Genomic DNA, 18,850 nt, shown 5'->3' with positions numbered 1-18,850 from the left:
GGGGGGCACTGGAAACTGTTTTCGCAGGGGGGAGCAAAATTTCTAGTTACGCCACTGCAGAGTCCCCTGCACACCACAGTACAGGTATCGCGGGGGGTCTCCGTTACCGCACCCCGATGCCAGCCGCATATGTTAGTACATATGCGCTGGTATCGCGGCGGCCCGGCGGCGAAGGGCGGCGATGTATATTAATACATCCCGCCCAAAGTGAGATCTATATTGCAGTGTAAAAATAAGGCAGCCAGTATTTACCCTGCACAGAAACAAAATAACTCACCCAAATCTAATTCTCTCTGCACATGTTACATCTGCCCCCCTGCAGTGCACATGGTTTTGTCCATCTAAGAAGGATTTTGTCAGATAGAGTGAACTAGAATAAGGCCCTATGCGTACAAAAAGTCGACAAGTAAAAGGCAGAAGGTGTTTAAGGTCGACATGTTTAAAAGGAGATCACAATGGTTGACACACAGGCCCTTATTCACATCTGATTGCCGTACAAATTTGTTCTCAAAATGGGCAAAACCATGTGCACTGCAGGTGGGGCAGATGTAACATGTGCAGACAGAGTCAGATTAAGGGTTATTTTGGTTACTTGTGTAATATCTGGGCGCCCGATTTTTTGATTGTATGCCTTAACTTAAGGCATACAATCAGATTCGATGCAACGTGATTTTCGGCAAAATCGCATCGCATCGAATCGCCTCGCGACCAAATCGCATGCGATTTCCATAGGATTCTATGTTAAACTGGTCCTGTTCATTTCCCCACTATCCAAGTGGGCACAGGGTTGATTTTATATAGCGTGGCGAGCGCAGCGAGCCCTGCGAGGGGACGCGGATTACTTAAAATGTATTCCGCGTCCGCTCGCCACGATTCGGGCTCGGTGGCTCGCTGCGCTCGCCACGCTATATAAAATCAGCTCTATGCCCACTTGGATAGTGAGGAAATGAACAGGACCATTTTTACATTGAATCCTATGGAAAATCGCGACAATCGCATCGCATTGCATGCGATTTGGACGCGATGCGATTCAATGCAATTTCTCCGACCCGATCATAAAATCGTGCGCCCAGTTATTACACAAGTACCTTCTTTTGTTTCTGTGCAGGATAAATACTGGCTACATTATTTTTACACTGCAATTTAGATTTCAGTTTCAACACATCCCACCCAAATGTAACTCTCTCTGCACATGTTACATCTGCCCCACCTGCAGTGCACATGGTTTTGCCCGTTTTGAGAACAAATTTGTACGGCGATCAGATCTGAAATCATTTAATGATTTCTGCCCAGCACACAAGCTGCGAAGGGATTTTTATACTAAACATGAATGCAGGTGATATGTGCATGCGGGCGGCAGGTGGTCGTTCGTGCAGATGGCCCGCAAAGCTGCGAATTGTTGAAGCTGGGTCATGTTTGGAGTTATGTATATTCGAATATACATCCCCCTTACCCCAGGTCCCTCTGTCCCCAGGCCCCTCTGTCTTAAGTGCCCCTCCAGGCCTAAATCCAGCCCTGCATATATATATATACTAGGTGATTCATCGCGCCCTACGGGCGCTCTTCACACCGTCGTAAGGGGCTGCGCCCCCTTAATTTGTGAATGTTTGTATTGTGAGAAATATGGTTAGAATTGTATGAAAGATGCCTGTATTGCAACTTGAGTTATAGGTGAAATGTGTTAAATAGAGAGCATATGATTTGGAAGAGGGTGTGTATTGTTTTGTTTAATTAAAAAGCAGTTACAGAGTAAGATGTACATTGATAGTGTGGATGGTACAGTGACATTTGTGGGTGTGTGTGTGCAATAGTATAGTAGGGTGTTTTTGAGTCAGCGGCTCCCCACTGGCGGAGGTCACAACACAGGAAAACAGGAGGCTGGGTAGTGATAGGGGTGTGTGGGCATAAGGGGGACTAAAGAGGAGGGTGGGAGACACAGTGCAGCTTCTGCCAGTGGGTGAGGGTCCAGCGTGGCAGTGCAGGAGTACAGGACGGTGGCCCTGAGTCAGTGTCTCCTCCTACTGGGTGGGAGTTAGAGTGCATGAGAGCAGGAGGCTGGTCTATGAGGCATGATAGGGGTATGTGGGCAACACAGCGTCAGCGACTCCCCAGTAGTGGAAGTTATGGTTCAGGAGAGCAGGAAGCTGGGTAGTGATAGGGGTGTGTGGGCATACGGGGGACTAAAGAGGGGAGCAGGGGTGCCGTGAATTGTGGGAGGGTCGCGGGGGTGCCGTGAATCGAGGGAGGGGGCAGAATTGCGGGAGGGGGGCGCAGGTGTCGGTGAATATCGGGAGGTGGCGGGGGTCCGCAAAGCGCAGGAGTGGGGCGTGAATCGCGCAAGGGGGGTTGCGAATTGCGGGAAGGGGGGTCGCGGGGGTTGGGTGCCGCGAATCGCGGGAGGGCGGGCGCGGGGGGTTGCCGCGAATCGCAGGAGGGAGGGCGCGGGGGGTTGCCGCGAATCACGGGAGGGGGTGGTCGCAGGGTGGTGCCGTGAATTGCGGGAGGGGTCGGGGGGGGGGGGGGGGGTGCCGCGAATCGCCACAAGAAAAAATCAACACAGAAAGGTCAACACATGTAAATGTTGACATAAGTGTAGCATTTCATTGGTGTCCATGTCGACACATGAGAATGAATATGAGAACATTCAAAAAATAAATCTCAAAATCTCATGTCAACCTTTTTCATTGTCGACCATAGCCATGGGGAGGGGGGGGTTTGCCGCGAATTGCGGGAGGGCGGGTCGCGGGGGTGCCGTGAATTGCGGGGGGGTTGCCGCGAATCGCGCGGGGGGGGGGGGTTGCTGTGAACCGCGGGAGGGGGGGGTCGCGGGGGGTGCCGCGAATCGCGGGAGGGGGGTCACAGGGGGGGGGGGCGCGAATCGTGGGTGGGGCAGTGGGGGGCGCTCACCTGGTGCAGTGTCTTTGCTGGGCAACATGGGGAGGCAGAGGATGTCTGGCACTGTTGGCTCACTGGGCTGGTTCTCTGTCATGTGAGTTAGTCACATACCTCCCAACATGACCCTCTCCAGGAGGGACACATTGCTCTGTTTCTGGACTTCCCTCATAATGTATGATTGCCATCACCTGTTTCACACATTATTAATTGATTAGAAAGGTGCTTCAACACAGGTGCTGGCAATCATTAATTAAGGGAGAAGTCCAGAAACAGAGCAATGTGTCCCTCCTGTTATACACACACTCACACACTTTGAGTGACAGATGTAGCCAAATATATAAGAGATATTCCCCAGCGTTTAGAGTATCTGGTGTCGTCACTGTGGACTCTTATTTGTACAATTAACTGCTCTATGTGGATAGTTATATAAATATGTATCAATCGGTTCCAAGGAGAGTATAGTGCTGTTTGTACAAGGAGATAATGTATTGTATCTCCTTAAAGATATTTGTAGGGAAAGGAAGTAACCACTCATGTCTTGATCAAGACACCTTTCTTATCAATTACCTGGCTCCCCACAGGTGCTGGCAATCATACATTACCAGGGAAGTCCCGGAGCAGAGCTTTTTCTCCCTGAAGGAGAGGGCCAGGTAGGCAACCATGACATATCCACATACAACCAATTAAAGCAGAAACATTTATCAGGCCTCATGTAGGTAGTAACTGTAGTGTCCTGTATTTGGAGGGCTATAGAGGTGTGTGCTCATACACAGAAGTCTGTATTTTTCATATCTTACCAGTTTCCATGCTTAGCAGTTTACAGAGCTAGTTGTTCAGAATATAAACTATCTGTAATAATGGCACATGCTGACTGTACCTGTACTGTCGGTGCTGCAGGATATTATAGAGCTGCTGTTTGTCCTTTGCATTGCCACAGTATTGATGCTTATTTTGTAAGTATTAGCAGGTTGCAGATTTGATATTGTCACATCGTTGGTACAGCTGTTGGTGGACACATAGCTTATACTGTTGACGAAGACTTCAAATGAAGAGTAGTTTCCATTGGGGCACATGAATGTCACCTTTATCTGGTACCCATCCAGCTTATAGCAGTCAAGTCCATTGATAGAATCGGGTACTGAGAATGAGAAAATACTAATTATTATTAGAAGTAGTAGTAGTAGCATGTCATACCTCCCAACATGACCCTCTCCAGGAGGGACACATTGCTCTGCTTCTGGGCTTTCCTCTTAATTTATGATCACCATCACCTGTGGTGAAACACCTTTCTTATCAATTAACCAGTTTAAAACAGGTGATGGCAATCAGATATTAAGAAAGAAGTGCAGAACCAGAGCAATGGGGCAGATGTATGATGTGTCGTTATGGGGGAGAAGGGGTATCAGCGCACGTTATGTGCACTGATACCGCTTCTCCCCCATGTATGAAGGAGCAGGGAATGCGGTAATGGACAGGGGCGCTATGCGCCCCTGTCCATATCGGCGCTGCTATCAAAATGATAGCAGGCCGAATGTATGAACGGTCAGCATCGCTGACCGTTCCGCACGAAGCCTGCTTTGGCTTCGCCAGCATCAGGCTGGCGAAGCCCTATCTAAACAGCAGGGACAGCGCTGTCCCTGCTGTTAGGTCTGGGCTGCGCTGGGGATCTCGCGTGAACAGCGAGATCCCGCGCATGCCCAGTGCGGCCGGCCGGGGGACAGGAGATAGCGCATCAGTATTAACTGATGCGCTATCTTCAGAACGGGACATCGCCGAAGGGGGGGGTTAACGCTCCCCCGCTTCGGCAGACAAGATGTTAATACATCTTGTCGATGTCCCTTCCTGCTTCGCCTCGCTATTGAGGCGAAGCAGGAAGTATCATAGCGGCGCGATAAGCGCTGCTATGATACATCTGCCCCAATGTGTCCCTCCTGGAATGGGTCATGTTGGGAGGTATGGCATGTTTTCTTTATATTGATCCACAATCAGCAGGAGGGGGGGTCAATGTGATCTAATCGAAAGAGAAACTGTGAGAATAATTGCTGACCGTAAAGCCGCCATAATGTCCATGACACAATTATACTATTTTTATCCTACAGTAACTACAGTATATTTTTTTTATTTAACTGGATCATCTTTATTATTTTGCAGTGGTATACAGTATTCTGTATATTTTTTAAATACCAATATTGCTGCAACATACAGATGGATCCGCTATCATTAGAGTGGCTCCTAGTGATTCTATCGCCATCCACCAGGTCCCGCTGTCCGTCAGCCCCATTCATTCAGCGGCTTGATTCATCGCAGCAGAGCACTGCTGCACACCTGCATCCATCGGAGCCCGACCCCTGAAGCCTGCCCTGCGACCACCAAAGCCTCCAAGGTACAGTACACATAGGGACATGCGAGCGTGTGAGCCGCTCACGCGTCCCCATCCACCACCACCGCCAGCACTTGCCAGCTAGGGGGATCTGGTGAGCGTTCAGCAATGCTGAGGGCGCCTACGTCTGTATGCTGGATTTCACCCCATATATTGCTTGCCCTTGTGAGACATCAGCATTGGCTGACGTGCATTAGTATTAATAAATATTTGTATTTATAATTGCATATATTTCACTCGATTTTTTTGTCCAGATGCATCGGAATCAGGTGAAATCAGGTAAAATAGCATGGGTATATGGCTATCTTAAAGATGACAGCTAAACACAGTTTACTTCATTTTATATTATTCAAATTTATCAGTAGGATATTTTTAGGTACTTATGTACTAGCACGGCGCCCACGATAATTAGTCGCCCGATTTTTTATCGCATCGCATGCCATACACCCGATGGCATGCGATGCGATTGTGACCCATATATGATATTAAATTGTATAAGCACCCTAATGGTTGCATTTAAGCACCCAAATGGGTGCTTACAATGCTTAAATGCACCCCTACGCCACCCCCCAAGTATAAACGTGAATCCGAAGCGTGGCGAGCGGCGGCGGTACGCGTCCTACGACCTTTTCATACCCCCAATATCCACGTCGGCGCGGAGTTGATTTTATAAAGTGTGTCGAGCGCAGCGTGGCGAGCGGACGCAGATACCTGTGACGCCCGTGAGGGGACGCGGATACCTGTGAAGGTATCCGCTACGCTCGCCACGCTTCGGGCTCGGTGGCTCGCTGCGCTCGACACACTTTGTAAAATCAACTCCACGCCAACGTGGATAGTGGGGGTATAAAGAGGTCATAGGACGCGTACCACCGCCCCTCGCGGGCTCGCTGCCCTCACCACGCTTCGGGGTCACGTTTATACTTGGGGGGGTGGCGTGGGGGTGCATTTAAGCATTGAAAACAAAGGAAGAAAAAGAAACTCGGGTGGGGTAAACTCTTAATCCCCAATCTAAGATTGCTCAGCTGCTCGAATAAGTTTTAAAGATTTTTTTGGATATTTTTTATGCCAAGTGAAATAAATAAATAAATAAATTAAAATCTTTAAAATTTATTCGAGCAGCTGAGCAATCTTAGATTGGGGATTAAGAGTGCACCCCACCCGAGTTTCTTTTTCTTCCTTTGTTTTCAATAAAACATACTAATACTCGGGGGTGCACCACTGGCCATCACATCTCTTGAAGCTACAGCCCAGTGCATAGGCTGGTAGGTGATGTTTAGACAAGAATATTTATTTTCAATTATAGTCAGTTTTTTCCCCAATCCTTCTATCTCTTTATTAACAATTTCCAATTCTTAGTGCAGGCTCCTCCCACCAAACTTTTGCATTTAAGCATTGTAAGCACCCATTAGGGTGCTTATACAATTTATAAATCGCATCCCATCGCATTGTATGGCATTGGATGCCATATACAATGGCATACAATTTTAAAATTGTATGCCATTGTAGAACATCGCCCGATATCGTATTGCATCGCATCACATGCGATATGGTCTGCGATGCGATGGGCACCGTGCTAGTACACAAGTACCTATTTTTATCATCAAGGGGCCATAAGAACAATGCTGATACTCAAATGTGCCAGGATTCAAAAATTTGGGAGCCAAATTATATAGACCATAAACAAGCAGCTGCTAAAACAAAAAAAAACAACAATACAATATACTCAATAACATTGTAGTGCAATTCTTTAATACCTATTGTAACATCAGCCGTGGCAGTCATTCCAACAACTTCCACTATTATTATTGGTTCTCTCCCTTCCAATTATTCACTTTCTCCATCCACATATGTATCTGCCTATCAGACATACCCACTGGTTGTTCATCTATATTTTAGCTCTGCCCTGGAAGCAAAGTATATTACTGGAAATGTTTTCCATCCTCACCTGATATTATCCTATGCTGCTTAATTGTCCATCAGTCTTTAATAAGGTAAGCATTGGCAAACTCACTGCTACTATAAGCCGCTCCAAATCATACTGTATATAGTTGGATGGAAAACATACGATCATACCTCCCAACTTCTGTGATGATGAAATAGGGACACACCCGAAAAGGGGACGGGCGTATGCAAATGAGGACGCGGCTTATGCTAATTAGCCGCAACCTCATTTTCATATGAGAATAGACGCTGTGCACACGTCTATTCTATTAGGTTGGGGGGTCTCCCAACTGCCACCCCCCGCAGCGGGACAATGCCTGCCGCGTGTGGGACAGCGGGACAGGACCCGAAATCGGGACTGTCCCGCTGTAATCGTGACAGTTGGGAGGTATGTACGATGGAGCCCTTCTCATCTAGGATTAAGGGGGCGATTCTCTAACACAGAAATGCGGTAAAAACCCTGTTATCAGGGTTTTTACCACATTTGTGTATGTCTATTGCTCCTCCGCAGTGGCAGCGCTGCGGAGTGAATCGCCAGCAAAAGCTGGCGATTCCCTGCAGAAACCTATGGGCTACTTACCGCAGCGCTGTGTGAGGGATCCGTCACCGTGCTCTGCACATGCGCAGAGGGACTCCCGGGTCACAGACTCGGAAGTCCAGAACCGGCGCCGCATCGCAAGGGACAGCTCTTATCGCTGTCCCTTGCGTTAATGACCGCATATGTTAGAGAATTTGCGGTCATTAAGAATGCGGTGGCCGGCGATACAGGGCTGCGGATGTTAGAACATCCCGCCCAAAGTGAGTAATTGGATTACTCTGCTAATCCCCTACTGTATTGTTCTATGTATTGTATTGCTGCTGAGAACAATAGGATAGCCATGGTGAGCCATGTTGAGCCAAGACCTAAGGAAGATAGTTGAGAGAGGCTCCATCTGTATTATGACTTTTCTAGATTCAACAACCATCCTGTCTTGGTGCTGCCATTATTTTACTCAACAGAGGGCTAGTATCAATAGCCCTATGGCCTTGTCATCACATCTCTATGGCTTTTCAAGAGGAAGCCTATTTAGTAGTTTTGCAGCACAGGTATTGCCAGTTGCCGTTATCATAAATAATTATAATATGTGATTTTTTTTTTTTTTGCTAAAAAATAATAATAGTAGTATAAAACAGAACAGGGACTAATCATCCCTGTACTGTATAGGCATGAGAGAAAATAAATCTGCTCATATTATAAATATTTTATAAGCCATAGAAAACATGTGTAGAACAGGTTATACATTGCATAACAATACTGTGTAAATATGTCTTGGGTGGTGAAGTTTTAAATAAATATGGCAGAATGTCGTAGGCAACTTCTACATAATAATCTGAGTAGACAAGGCTGACTATTACAAAGTATTCAAAGATAAAGGACAAACAATGGGGCCGATTCAGAACCGCTTCTAGTGGGACGAATTGGGCACCTTTTTTGATGGTGGTGATGTTCTTGTACACATCCCCTCGCATTCTAGCGGGGGAATGCGGGTGGCGGGGTGGGGTCATTCGGAGGAGTGGCAGGCGGCATTGACCTGTTCGCTAGGATGCGAGTATAAGATGCCTAGTGAACAGGTCTGAATCAGGCCCAATGTTTCATTCTAAATACTGCATCTAAAATTCTCTCCGAGCACAGACCAACTCAGGGTAAATTTACTAAAGTGTGAGTTGTTAGAAGTGAGATGTTGCCCATAGCAACCAAACAGATTCTACTCATTTATCTAGCACTTTCTAGAGGATAAAAGCTAGAATCTGGTTGCCATAGGCAACATCTCTCACTTCTTAAAACTCACACTTTAGTAAATTTACCTCTTCATGCTTCATAGACTTATGACACAGATAGTGGTCAGGAAAGTAACGAGCTGAGGGGCAGATATAACAACGAATGACATCTTGTTATTATTCATTATGAATGTTAAATGGTTCTCCAGCCAATCAGTTATTTTTCAAACACAGTTAGGAGCCGATTGACTGGAGAACCATTTTACATTCGTATTGAGTGATAACAAGAATATCACTTGTTAGTAAATCTTCCCTTTAGTGTCATACCTGTCTCATCTTGTACACCTGTTCCAGTGCTATATGTTATTATGTCAGGTGAAATTGAGCGACGACTTCTTCCAGAAAATGCAGCACTTGCAACAGTTATTACTGTGAAATTGTATAGATTTCCAGGTATCAGATTCTGCAGGACGTAAGTGGTCTGATTGGTGCTTATGTTCTGCGATGATCCTCCTTTTGTTTGGTACTGAATAATATACCCACTCTGATAGCTGTTGTTATAATTAGGGAGACTCCACTGCAGGGTGGCTACCGTGTTAGTTATGTTAATGACTGTCACATTCGTAGCAGCTACTGGGTCTAAAAACAAAGAAGAAAAAAATAAAATAAAAAGTTATTTACTAAAAACGTGAACCATTATTAATTAACCGTATAAATGAATGAAACATGTTTGTGTCTATAGTACAGCATAGTTACCTACCCTCCTGCATTATCTGGGAGACTCTCAGAAATAGCAGTAATCTCCCTCTCTCCCTCATTAGTCTAGTAATCTCCCTCATGTCACCCAGCCCACATTACACTGTTACATTTTTGGGGAAAAAAGGAATGAGGGACAGATACATTTACATTGAATCATCAGCGCCATTTCCCAGCACTTTACCAAGTATAGTAGCTCATACTAACTTCTTTGGGGCTCATCTACATTTGGATATGTCATTATAAAATATTCCTCTCAGATGTAGCAGTACACAGCCACGCTTCTAGGTGCCACGTTCACAATCTTTTTTCACAGTCTCTCCATATATGGAACTAGACACGCCCTGTGGGTGTTGCATGACATGCCCCCTCTATGGGGCGCTGTGCAAAAATCTACTACCAACTATGATCTCCCTGAAGCTAGTTTTCAAAAGTAGACAAGTATGTAGTACAGTGTTCGTTGTAGTCAAAATAATGCTTAAATGTAAAGTTGTGCAAAATATATTTGTCCAAATGTAATAGCCAACAATGTATGGCTATTGCATTCTGTACATTCTGTCCATTGTACCTGTGCTTTGAAATCCTAGGCTATTGCATATGTCCCAATATATTTTTCTGACGTCATGTTTAAGTATTAGCTAGATTTAAAGTGCCATTTGGTTTAGCCTTCAAATAAACTCATATTAACCCTTTAAGTGCCAAGGGAATTTGTCAAATTAGGTGTGAAAAATGCCAAGCAAACCTTTTTATTAAACCCTAAGTGCCAAAGTTGCTGTGAGAGATCCTCAAAATATCCATTAAAAATGCCAGAAGAAGATTCCCTCTAGCAGTATTTGGTGCTGCAATAAGATGGGGGTGCCGAATGACTTGCGGACAGTTGGGATCCCGACTGTCAGTATCCCGACTGTTCAACTGCTCAACAGTCGCGATCCCAACCAACAGGGTCTCCAGGAGTTGGGTCTCCAGGAGTTAAGTGGGCCTGTCTCACTGTGGCAATCTAACACAGTGACAAGATGGCATTGCACCTGTGCAGTAAATGGGTTGGAAGCCATCTTGGTCAGGGATTTGAAGCCTACAGTACTTGTAGGATCTTTAATATGTGCAGTGGTGACGCTAGGCCATGCCCCTATGCGTTTCGTCACTCCGGACTTCATCAGCCCTTACGCTAGTGTGGCCTAGTGTCATTGTGATCGTGTGTCTGTGAAGCTGTAATGGAGAAGAGTGTAACCTCTCCAATGTCTTCTGGGTGCTGTGTACTCATTCTTTGCTGTATAAACTAGCGGCAGGTGATAGCCGCAGCTTGCGGTACGAGACACAATCAGTTTGTTCTGTTTTTTATCAAATAAAAATATAATTTTAAAGGTGGTAAAACACTATTGGAGCGCCCACATTCTTTTACTTACTATATATATATATATATATATATATTGTTGCTGTATGCCCGGCACTCCTGTCTCTTATTCAGTTTCAGCTTAACCCGGTGCCTTCTCCAATCAATTGTGTAGTCAGGTAGTAATGAGCGGCACTCCAAGGTATAATAGAATCAATAATACACAAAACAAGTGCTGAATTCTACGTTTCGGTTTATTTCAACCTTCATCAGGAATATATATATGTGTGTGTGTGTGTGTGTCTAGTGTCTCTGTGACTTTGAAACACTACCATCTGTTGGAAGCAAGTGAAACTAAATCTACTAGCATTTGCTTTGAGCAGGCTCGCTAGTACAGTAATATATAAGCATAGTCAAAAATTAGCTGCAATGTTCTTACTGGTTCGAAGATTTATGAGACTCTCAGCACTTCTTCTGTTACTGATGACAGACGACACTGTTACACTGTAGAGATTTCCCGGAGGAAGGTTCTTGATGGTAAATCTGGTGTCATTAATGGTAATTATTTGTTGTTGTGTTTGAGTCTGAATGTTACTCCATGTCACTTGGTAATTGTATTTGCTATTATTTGGATCTCCTGGTGCTGTCCAATTTATAATTAGTTCAGAAACTCCAGAAGTAACTCCAATTAGATTGTTAGGGGTATTTGGTACTGAAACAAAAATGAAAATCAAGAAATTCTAGTAGTAGTAGTAGAAGTAGTACGTTTATTTATAAGGCGCCACAAAGTGTCCGCAGCGCTGTACATAGCAAACAAAAAAAAAAATGACAAGGTAACGTACAGGGTGTGTTGATAAAATACATCATAAATAGGGGCATAGCTGGTAGAACTAAAATCAGCATCAGTTCTGAAGTAGGTGTCGAAATTGTCAAGGAGACTGAAGATGAAGAAGAGGAAGGAAAGAACAGGGCAGGAGCACTGGTGAGGTAAAGAGGTAGGGTGAGTACATGAGGAAGGAGGGCCCTACTCATAAGAGTTAACAGACTAAAAGGTGGACGAATGAAAAACAATAGGATAAGTAGGAACGGATGGGAACAGATGGAGGGGTAGGGTAGGCAGGATAGGAGGAGCAATAGAGGTTAGGAGGAAGAGGGATAGGCTAGTCATCATTATAGTGCATCATTACATCTTACTGAAGCAACAATGTTTTGGCATATGTTAACCATTAGGCAATAAATTGTAATAAAAACAAATTTTAGATAAATAGGGTGTATATTTCTTCATAGTTTAGGATTAGCTGTTCTTATGATTTTTTTCGATCCAAATCACAAACCCCGAAAAACATCCGGTGCACATCCCTAGTTTGGCTACAGCTGGGAATATCTGCAGTCTCCAATTTATTTTTAAACTCTCCCGCCACGATCCCCTCTCTGTCTCATCCCCCTGCAGCCATGCAAGTTGGAAATGGGAGAGACCTTGAGAGACCTTGAGAGATTATAATAAATATCATTTGATATTTGACTTAATCATGTGTAAATATAAATATCTAATTAATAGGCCAATGAGATGTATTAAGCCTGGCAAAGAGATAAACTGTAGATGAAATGGAGATAAAGTGGAAGGAGATAATGCACTGGCCAATCAACTCCAAACTGTCATATTTCAAAAACAGCTGATTGGCTGGTGCGTTACACAGATTGGGCCAATGGAAGAGTGTGAAAGTTCCTGCTGGGCCAGTTCCATGTCTCCCTCTGCCAGACAGGCTTATATTATCTCCTGGAGCAATTCACAGTCTTTTTCTTGCTGAGCTGGCTTCCAGGATTTGCGTTTGTGGAAGGTAAACCAGACGCCGCCATCTGCGTCGGTACAGTAGCACTTCCCTACTGGGTCCTGTTAGCTGAGAGGGATGGATCGCATGGAAGTCACTTACAAGGACCAGCCCTATAATACCCTCAGCTTTACGTAGCATCACCGCAGCCTGCTGCTGACACCTCTTAGTCATGGGTACAACCAGACTCAATCAAGCCAGGAATTCTTGGGTCTGTCTGTAGTGCACCATTCACACTACACCAAAAACCCTGGTAATTCTTGGGGTGGGCCCATTCAATTTTCTATATTTTTAAAGGGGTGATTTTATTCATATTATTCAGTAGGGTCAGTAGGAGGGTAAAAGATGCTCCCAGACACCTTTCTCCTGACCCAGGTTAATAAACCTGGGATAGATGCATTAACATTACAGGTGACCCCGTTTGCACCCTTGAAAACTCTTGGTACAAAGCAGAGTTGTGAAATATAGAATTTGACGGCCGATAAGAACCACTTGGCCCATCTAGTCTGCCCCTTTTTTTAAAATGTTACCTCAAACCATATTTGATCCTTATTTTTTTTTGTAAAGATATCAATATGCCTAGCCCAAGCATGTTTAAATTGTACTAATGTATTTGCCTCTACCACCTCTGATGGGAGGCTATTCCACTTATCCACTACTCTATCTGTGAAGTAATTCTCCCTCAAATTTCTCCTGAATCTTCCTCCCTCTAGTTTCAGTGTATGTCCTCTTGTTCTGCTGCTCCTCTTCCTGTGAAGAATGTATCCTACCTGTACCTTGTTAAAACCCTTGATATAGTTGAAAGTTTCTATCATGTCCCCCCTTTCCCTTCTCTGCTCTAAACTATACGTATTAAGATCTTTTACTTTTTCCTGGTAAGTTTTGTGATGTAGGCCATGCATCATTTTAGTTGCCCTTCTTTGTACAGTCTCTAATGTATTTATATCCTTCTGGAGATACGGCCTCCAGAACTGAACACAGTACTCTAGATGAGGTCGTACCAATGACCTATACAGTGGCATTATTACTTCTCTCTTTCTACTGCTGATTCCTCTCCCTATGCAACCAAGCATCTGACTTGCCTTCTTCATTGCTTTGTTACATCGCCTACCTGCCTTTAAGTCCCCTGAAATAGTGACACCTAGATCCCTCTCTTTCTCAGTAGTTTCCAATATAGTGCCATTTATACTATATTTAGTCTTTGGATTTTTGAGACCTGAGTGCATGATTTTGCATTTTTTGGCATTAAACTGTAGTTACCATGCTCTTGACCATTCCTGTAATCTACCTACTGTAGATCATCAATCATTTGTTGTACCCCTCCTGGTGTGTCTACCCTGTTGCATACATTTGTGTCATCTGAAAAAAGGCACATTTTACCCTCAATTCCATTTGCAATATCAACAGTAAAGATAATAAAAAGCACTGGTCCAACTACAGATCCCTGGGGTACTCCCCTTGTAACCTTTCCCTACTTTGACTGTACTCCGTTTACTACAACTCTCTGTTTTCTGTCCTGCAACCACGATCTTATCCATTCAACAATCTTAGAATCCAATCCCAAGCTTTTAAGTTTATTTAACAGTCTGCGATGTGGGACAGTGTCAAAAGCCTTAGTCTAGATAAGCTACATCTACAGCACCACCTTGATCTATTACTTTAGTCACCCAGTCAAAAAAGTCAATAAGATTTGTTTGACATGATCTTCCCCCAGTGAACCCATGCTGTTTTGGATCCTGTAAATTGCTGGTTTTGAGATACTCTACAACTCTTTGTTTTAAGAGTGTTTCCATCAATTTCCCTACTACTGATGTAAGGCTCACTGGTCGATAGTTGCTTACTTCTTCCTTGCTTCCACTTTTGTGCAGTGGGACTACATACACTGTTTTCAGTCCTCTGGGATTACTCCAGTAGCTAGTGACTGGTTGAATAATTCTGTTATTGGTTTTACCAGCTCCCCTTTAAGCTCTTTTAGTATACTTGGATGTATCCCATCTGGCCCCATTGATTTATCCACTTTCAGTTTTGAGAGTTCTGTGAGGACTTTCTCCTCTGTAAATGTACTAGTTTCTCCCTCAGTTTTCTGACTATACTTAACTTAATGTGGCCCCTTCCCCTCTCTTTCAGCAGTGAATACTGAGCAGAAATAATTATTAATATGATCTGCTATTACATTGTGCCCCTCAAGAAGACTTGGACTTGTGGACTTGGGACTTTAACCCGGGTCATTTCTGTTTTTTTTTGCTGTATATCTGATACCCCTTCCAAAATACAGACATTCAAAAACCCGATGCAGATGGAGCCTGATTGTTCATACGGCCCGCGCAGCATAGTTATCCGTCTCAGTGCACCGTTCACCTAGATGGGGATACGCGAGCCTCTCACACTCATGCGTGTCCTATTCTCTATGAACTGCGGGCCGAGATGAAACGCTCTGGTGTGCCGGCCATATGAACAAGCGTGGCTCCATCTGTATGTCTTAATTGTATACTATTTGGAATGTTTCAATAAAATATTTTGGAAAAAAAATACAAGCATCAGAAATATAACAATGTTATGTACAGTAAGTGTAATATCCACCTCTTCATTTGCAAAAATAAACTTAAAAATTGATAGTATAAAATCTTCAACTTACTTGTTGTAGTCTGTGCTTCCTGTACTGCAGTGCTCTGCACTCTATCTGAGGTCACAGTGTAGATGGTGAAGTTGTAGCTTTCTCCTGGTGACAGCCCAGTCACATCTACATAGCTGGTTGTTATACCTGTGATATTCCCATTATCTGGCTGATATAGCACTGTGTAGGTGTATGTTGTGCTGTGGTTGTCGTTAGGAACTATCCAACTAAGATTTACATAAGTCACCCCGACATCAGAGACACTGAAGCCAGAGACACTGGATGGTTCTAAGGAAACAAACATACATGATTATTAAGCTATACTGTAGTATATAATATATATTTGTATGTACACTACCAAATACAGGAAGTAAAGCAGTACTATTGTCATATACAATATTGTAAGAACAGGGCTGGTAGTGCCCTTGAGTGTCAGGCTTAGTAACCTTTTCCTAGGTTTTAATGCTGCTATTTAAAGGAACATTCATATACAGTATAAGCACTTCCCCTAGGCACAACATAATCAGTCAGCTCCATCACATCACTTCATGTTAGGGCCTCTGACTGCCAAAGCAAAACTAACCTCTACAAGTAAGCATGCCGTGCCACTGTGCCCCCCCCCCCCTCCCCCCACACTCAGCATGTACCTAGTGGGGAATCCCCAACTGCCTGTGCTGCGTCACTCCCCCACCACCCCCCCCCCCCCAGGATAGCACCAGGAGGTAAAGCTGCTTGGCCAGTAACCCTGCATCAGCCCGTCGGGCCACTGAGCCCTCTGGTATTTGCAATAATTGTGACATTGTTAGCATACCCTCCAACATTTTCAACACGACAATCGGTACAGGGATGTGTGGCCATAGACAGAGGGGCGTAGCCATGGGTAAATGGGGCATGGCCTCAACTCTTCCATTACATATCATACCAATTTCTTTAAGTGTCCCATTTTAAAATAAATGCTGCCCTGGCTGTCCCTACCGGGAGTAGTCAGTCCCGCCAGCTGTGCAGGATCTTGACAGAAGATTGGCCGCTGTAATCCCCCGCTGCCTGCCGGGTTCCCCATGCTGTTGCACATTGGACCGCCCGCTGCTGACGTCACGCGCACCCACTCTTTGAACTCGGCGGCGGCTGCTGAGTGCGGTGTTGGGAGAGAAATCCTCTTGGCCACATAGTACACTGTGACTTGTCTCCATCTGAGCAGGGGGAGGCGGGGCTGCTATGTACCTTCGCCGTGCACCCTGGGAGATGTAGTTCTGGACGGCCACTCCCCCACGCTCTCCGTGGGGAGCAGTCGGCGGTGTTAAAGACTACATCTCCCAGAGTCCCTCAGTCAGCCAGAGCTGATGTTTAAAAAAACGGTACAATCGGTACAGTTTATTTTAGCCGATACAGGCCATTAAAAAACGGTACTGTACCGGCTAAAACGGTACAGTTGGAGGGTATGTGTTAGTATGCCTGTGGTCAACACCATCTTAAGTTTGCCACATAAAAGGTACTGTAGAAAACATTTCCCCATCTTCTCGAGTTTACTCATAATTAAATAACCTTTCACATTGTATTTGTGAACTTTTGGCTTTCTAGTATTTGAGATGTCCATTTTTGGGATCAAGAGGACAGTTCATAGGAAAAAGATTTAATAATGTGCCAATTCTTCATAGAAACAGAGTGTTTGACTTCATACATTTCATATATATAGCACATACACATTGGAAAATTGTGCAGTTACATTTTTGTGATTTTCTGATAAAGATTTTAAAACCCTTACTTGTTGTTGTCTGTGTTTCCTGTACTGTAGCGCTCTGTACTCCATCTGAGGTCACAGTGTAGATGGTGAAGGTGTAGCTTTCTCCTGGTGACAGCCCAGTCACCTGTTCAGAGCTGGTTGTTATACCGGAGATATTCCCATTACCTGGCTTATATAGCACTGTGTAGGTGTATGTTGTGCTGTGATTATCGTTAGGAACCGTCCAACTAAGATTTACATAAGTCATCGCAACAGCGGCGACATTGAAGGCAGAGACACTGGATGGTCCTAAGGTGACAAAAATACAGAACTGTTAAGCTATATTTAAGTATACTTGTACGCACCAACAGGAGGTGAAACAGTCATATACGGATATTGGGGCTGGGTGAAACCTGCATGCGTTCGAAGCCTAGCGCGCAGATGAGACAGACAATATAACTAGCCTTAGGCTTAATCAGAAGTCCAATATTTCAACCACTGAAACTGATTGCGATGGTGGTCCGATGTTGCATCTGCAGACCCAGCACTCAGATCTGGGATACCGACAGTAGGTGTCTTTAGTCCTTAGACGCCTCCTGCAACATTAGCATATTTTGCTTGCGTGTAATGAGGGTCAGAATACCATTTGGTCCCCCCCACCCCCTGCATGTCCCCTCCCTTACTTAATAAAACACATTTCTCCTTATATGGTCATTCAAATACTTTTATATTTATTGATCATTGTAAAAGGGACAAAAGCAAAGTTTTTCAAAAATAAACAAAGTTTTTGGTTATATTTGAAACAGAGGGGGAAATTTACTAAGAATACGAATGCAAAAAGTTGCATTCGTATTCTTAATACGAATGGCTACGACTGCATACGTCATATGCCAAGTCGTGTTCCGGAGGGGGATTTACAAAGCAGTCAAATATGACTGCTTTGTAACCCTCCGATGGCGTATCCATTCGTATTAACGGCCGTATATATGGCCGCTAATACGAATTTGTGGAGGCAGTCTGCACGGATCAGTCAGATCCATGCAGGCTGCAAGGTGTAAAAAAAAAAGAGAAAAATAAATAAATAAACTGCGTGGGGTCCCCCCCCCAGCCGCAACCAGCACCAGGCTGACAGAGCCGGGGCCGGTAATTAAAAATCAGGGAACCCGACAAATAGGGGTTCCCTGATTTTTAACAACCAGCCCCAGGCTCCAGGTCCGGGGCTGGTTCCCAAAATTCGGGGGACAAAATGAGTAGGGGTCCAGCCAGCAGGGTAATGCCACAGCCGGGGGAGACTTTTTATAAGAGACCCGCCGGCCAAAGCATTCAGCCCTACCGACCAGTCAGCCTGGCCAGGGGCCCTGGGGGAGTGGGCCCCCCCCCTCCAGGACTTACCTGACCAGGCTGAAGCCTGGTGCTGTCCCCGGTGACCCTGGGCTGTGGTCACCGGGATGATAAAATGGTGTAAAAAAAGAATAAACTATTGTTTAAAACTGTGGAACTATGAGTCCCAGCAAGCCTCCCCCGCAAGCTGGGACTTGGAGAACCACAAGTCCCAGTCTGCGGGGCATTAAAGGTCCCGCTGGGTCTTGTAGTTCCACAGTAATAAAAATAGTTAAGTAAACACTGA

The 18,850-nt window shown here is 44.8% G+C and overlaps 1 protein-coding gene across 2 annotated transcripts in view; it reads right to left on the bottom strand.

Annotated features, from left to right (window-relative positions):
* PTPRH (protein tyrosine phosphatase receptor type H) overlaps window positions 1-18,850 on the bottom strand; it is a 173,079-nt gene that overhangs the window by 21,599 nt on the left and 132,630 nt on the right. For both annotated transcript variants that reach the window (XM_083162648.1, XM_083162649.1), the window contains 5 exons: window positions 17,266-17,532; window positions 15,525-15,791; window positions 11,500-11,772; window positions 9,302-9,613; window positions 3,773-4,033 (listed from right to left, as the gene is read on the bottom strand). In XM_083162648.1, coding sequence (XP_083018774.1) covers window positions 3,773-4,033; window positions 9,302-9,613; window positions 11,500-11,772; window positions 15,525-15,791; window positions 17,266-17,532 — 1,380 coding nt within the window. The remainder of the gene's footprint in view (window positions 1-3,772; window positions 4,034-9,301; window positions 9,614-11,499; window positions 11,773-15,524; window positions 15,792-17,265; window positions 17,533-18,850) is intronic.

This window comes from Crinia signifera, chromosome 19 (genome assembly GCF_055691185.1).
Source record: "Crinia signifera chromosome 19, ASM5569118v1, whole genome shotgun sequence".
Taxonomy (NCBI): Eukaryota; Metazoa; Chordata; class Amphibia; order Anura; family Myobatrachidae; genus Crinia; species Crinia signifera.
Note: the sequence above shows the minus strand (reverse complement) of the source record. Positions and strands in the feature narration are given on the sequence as shown.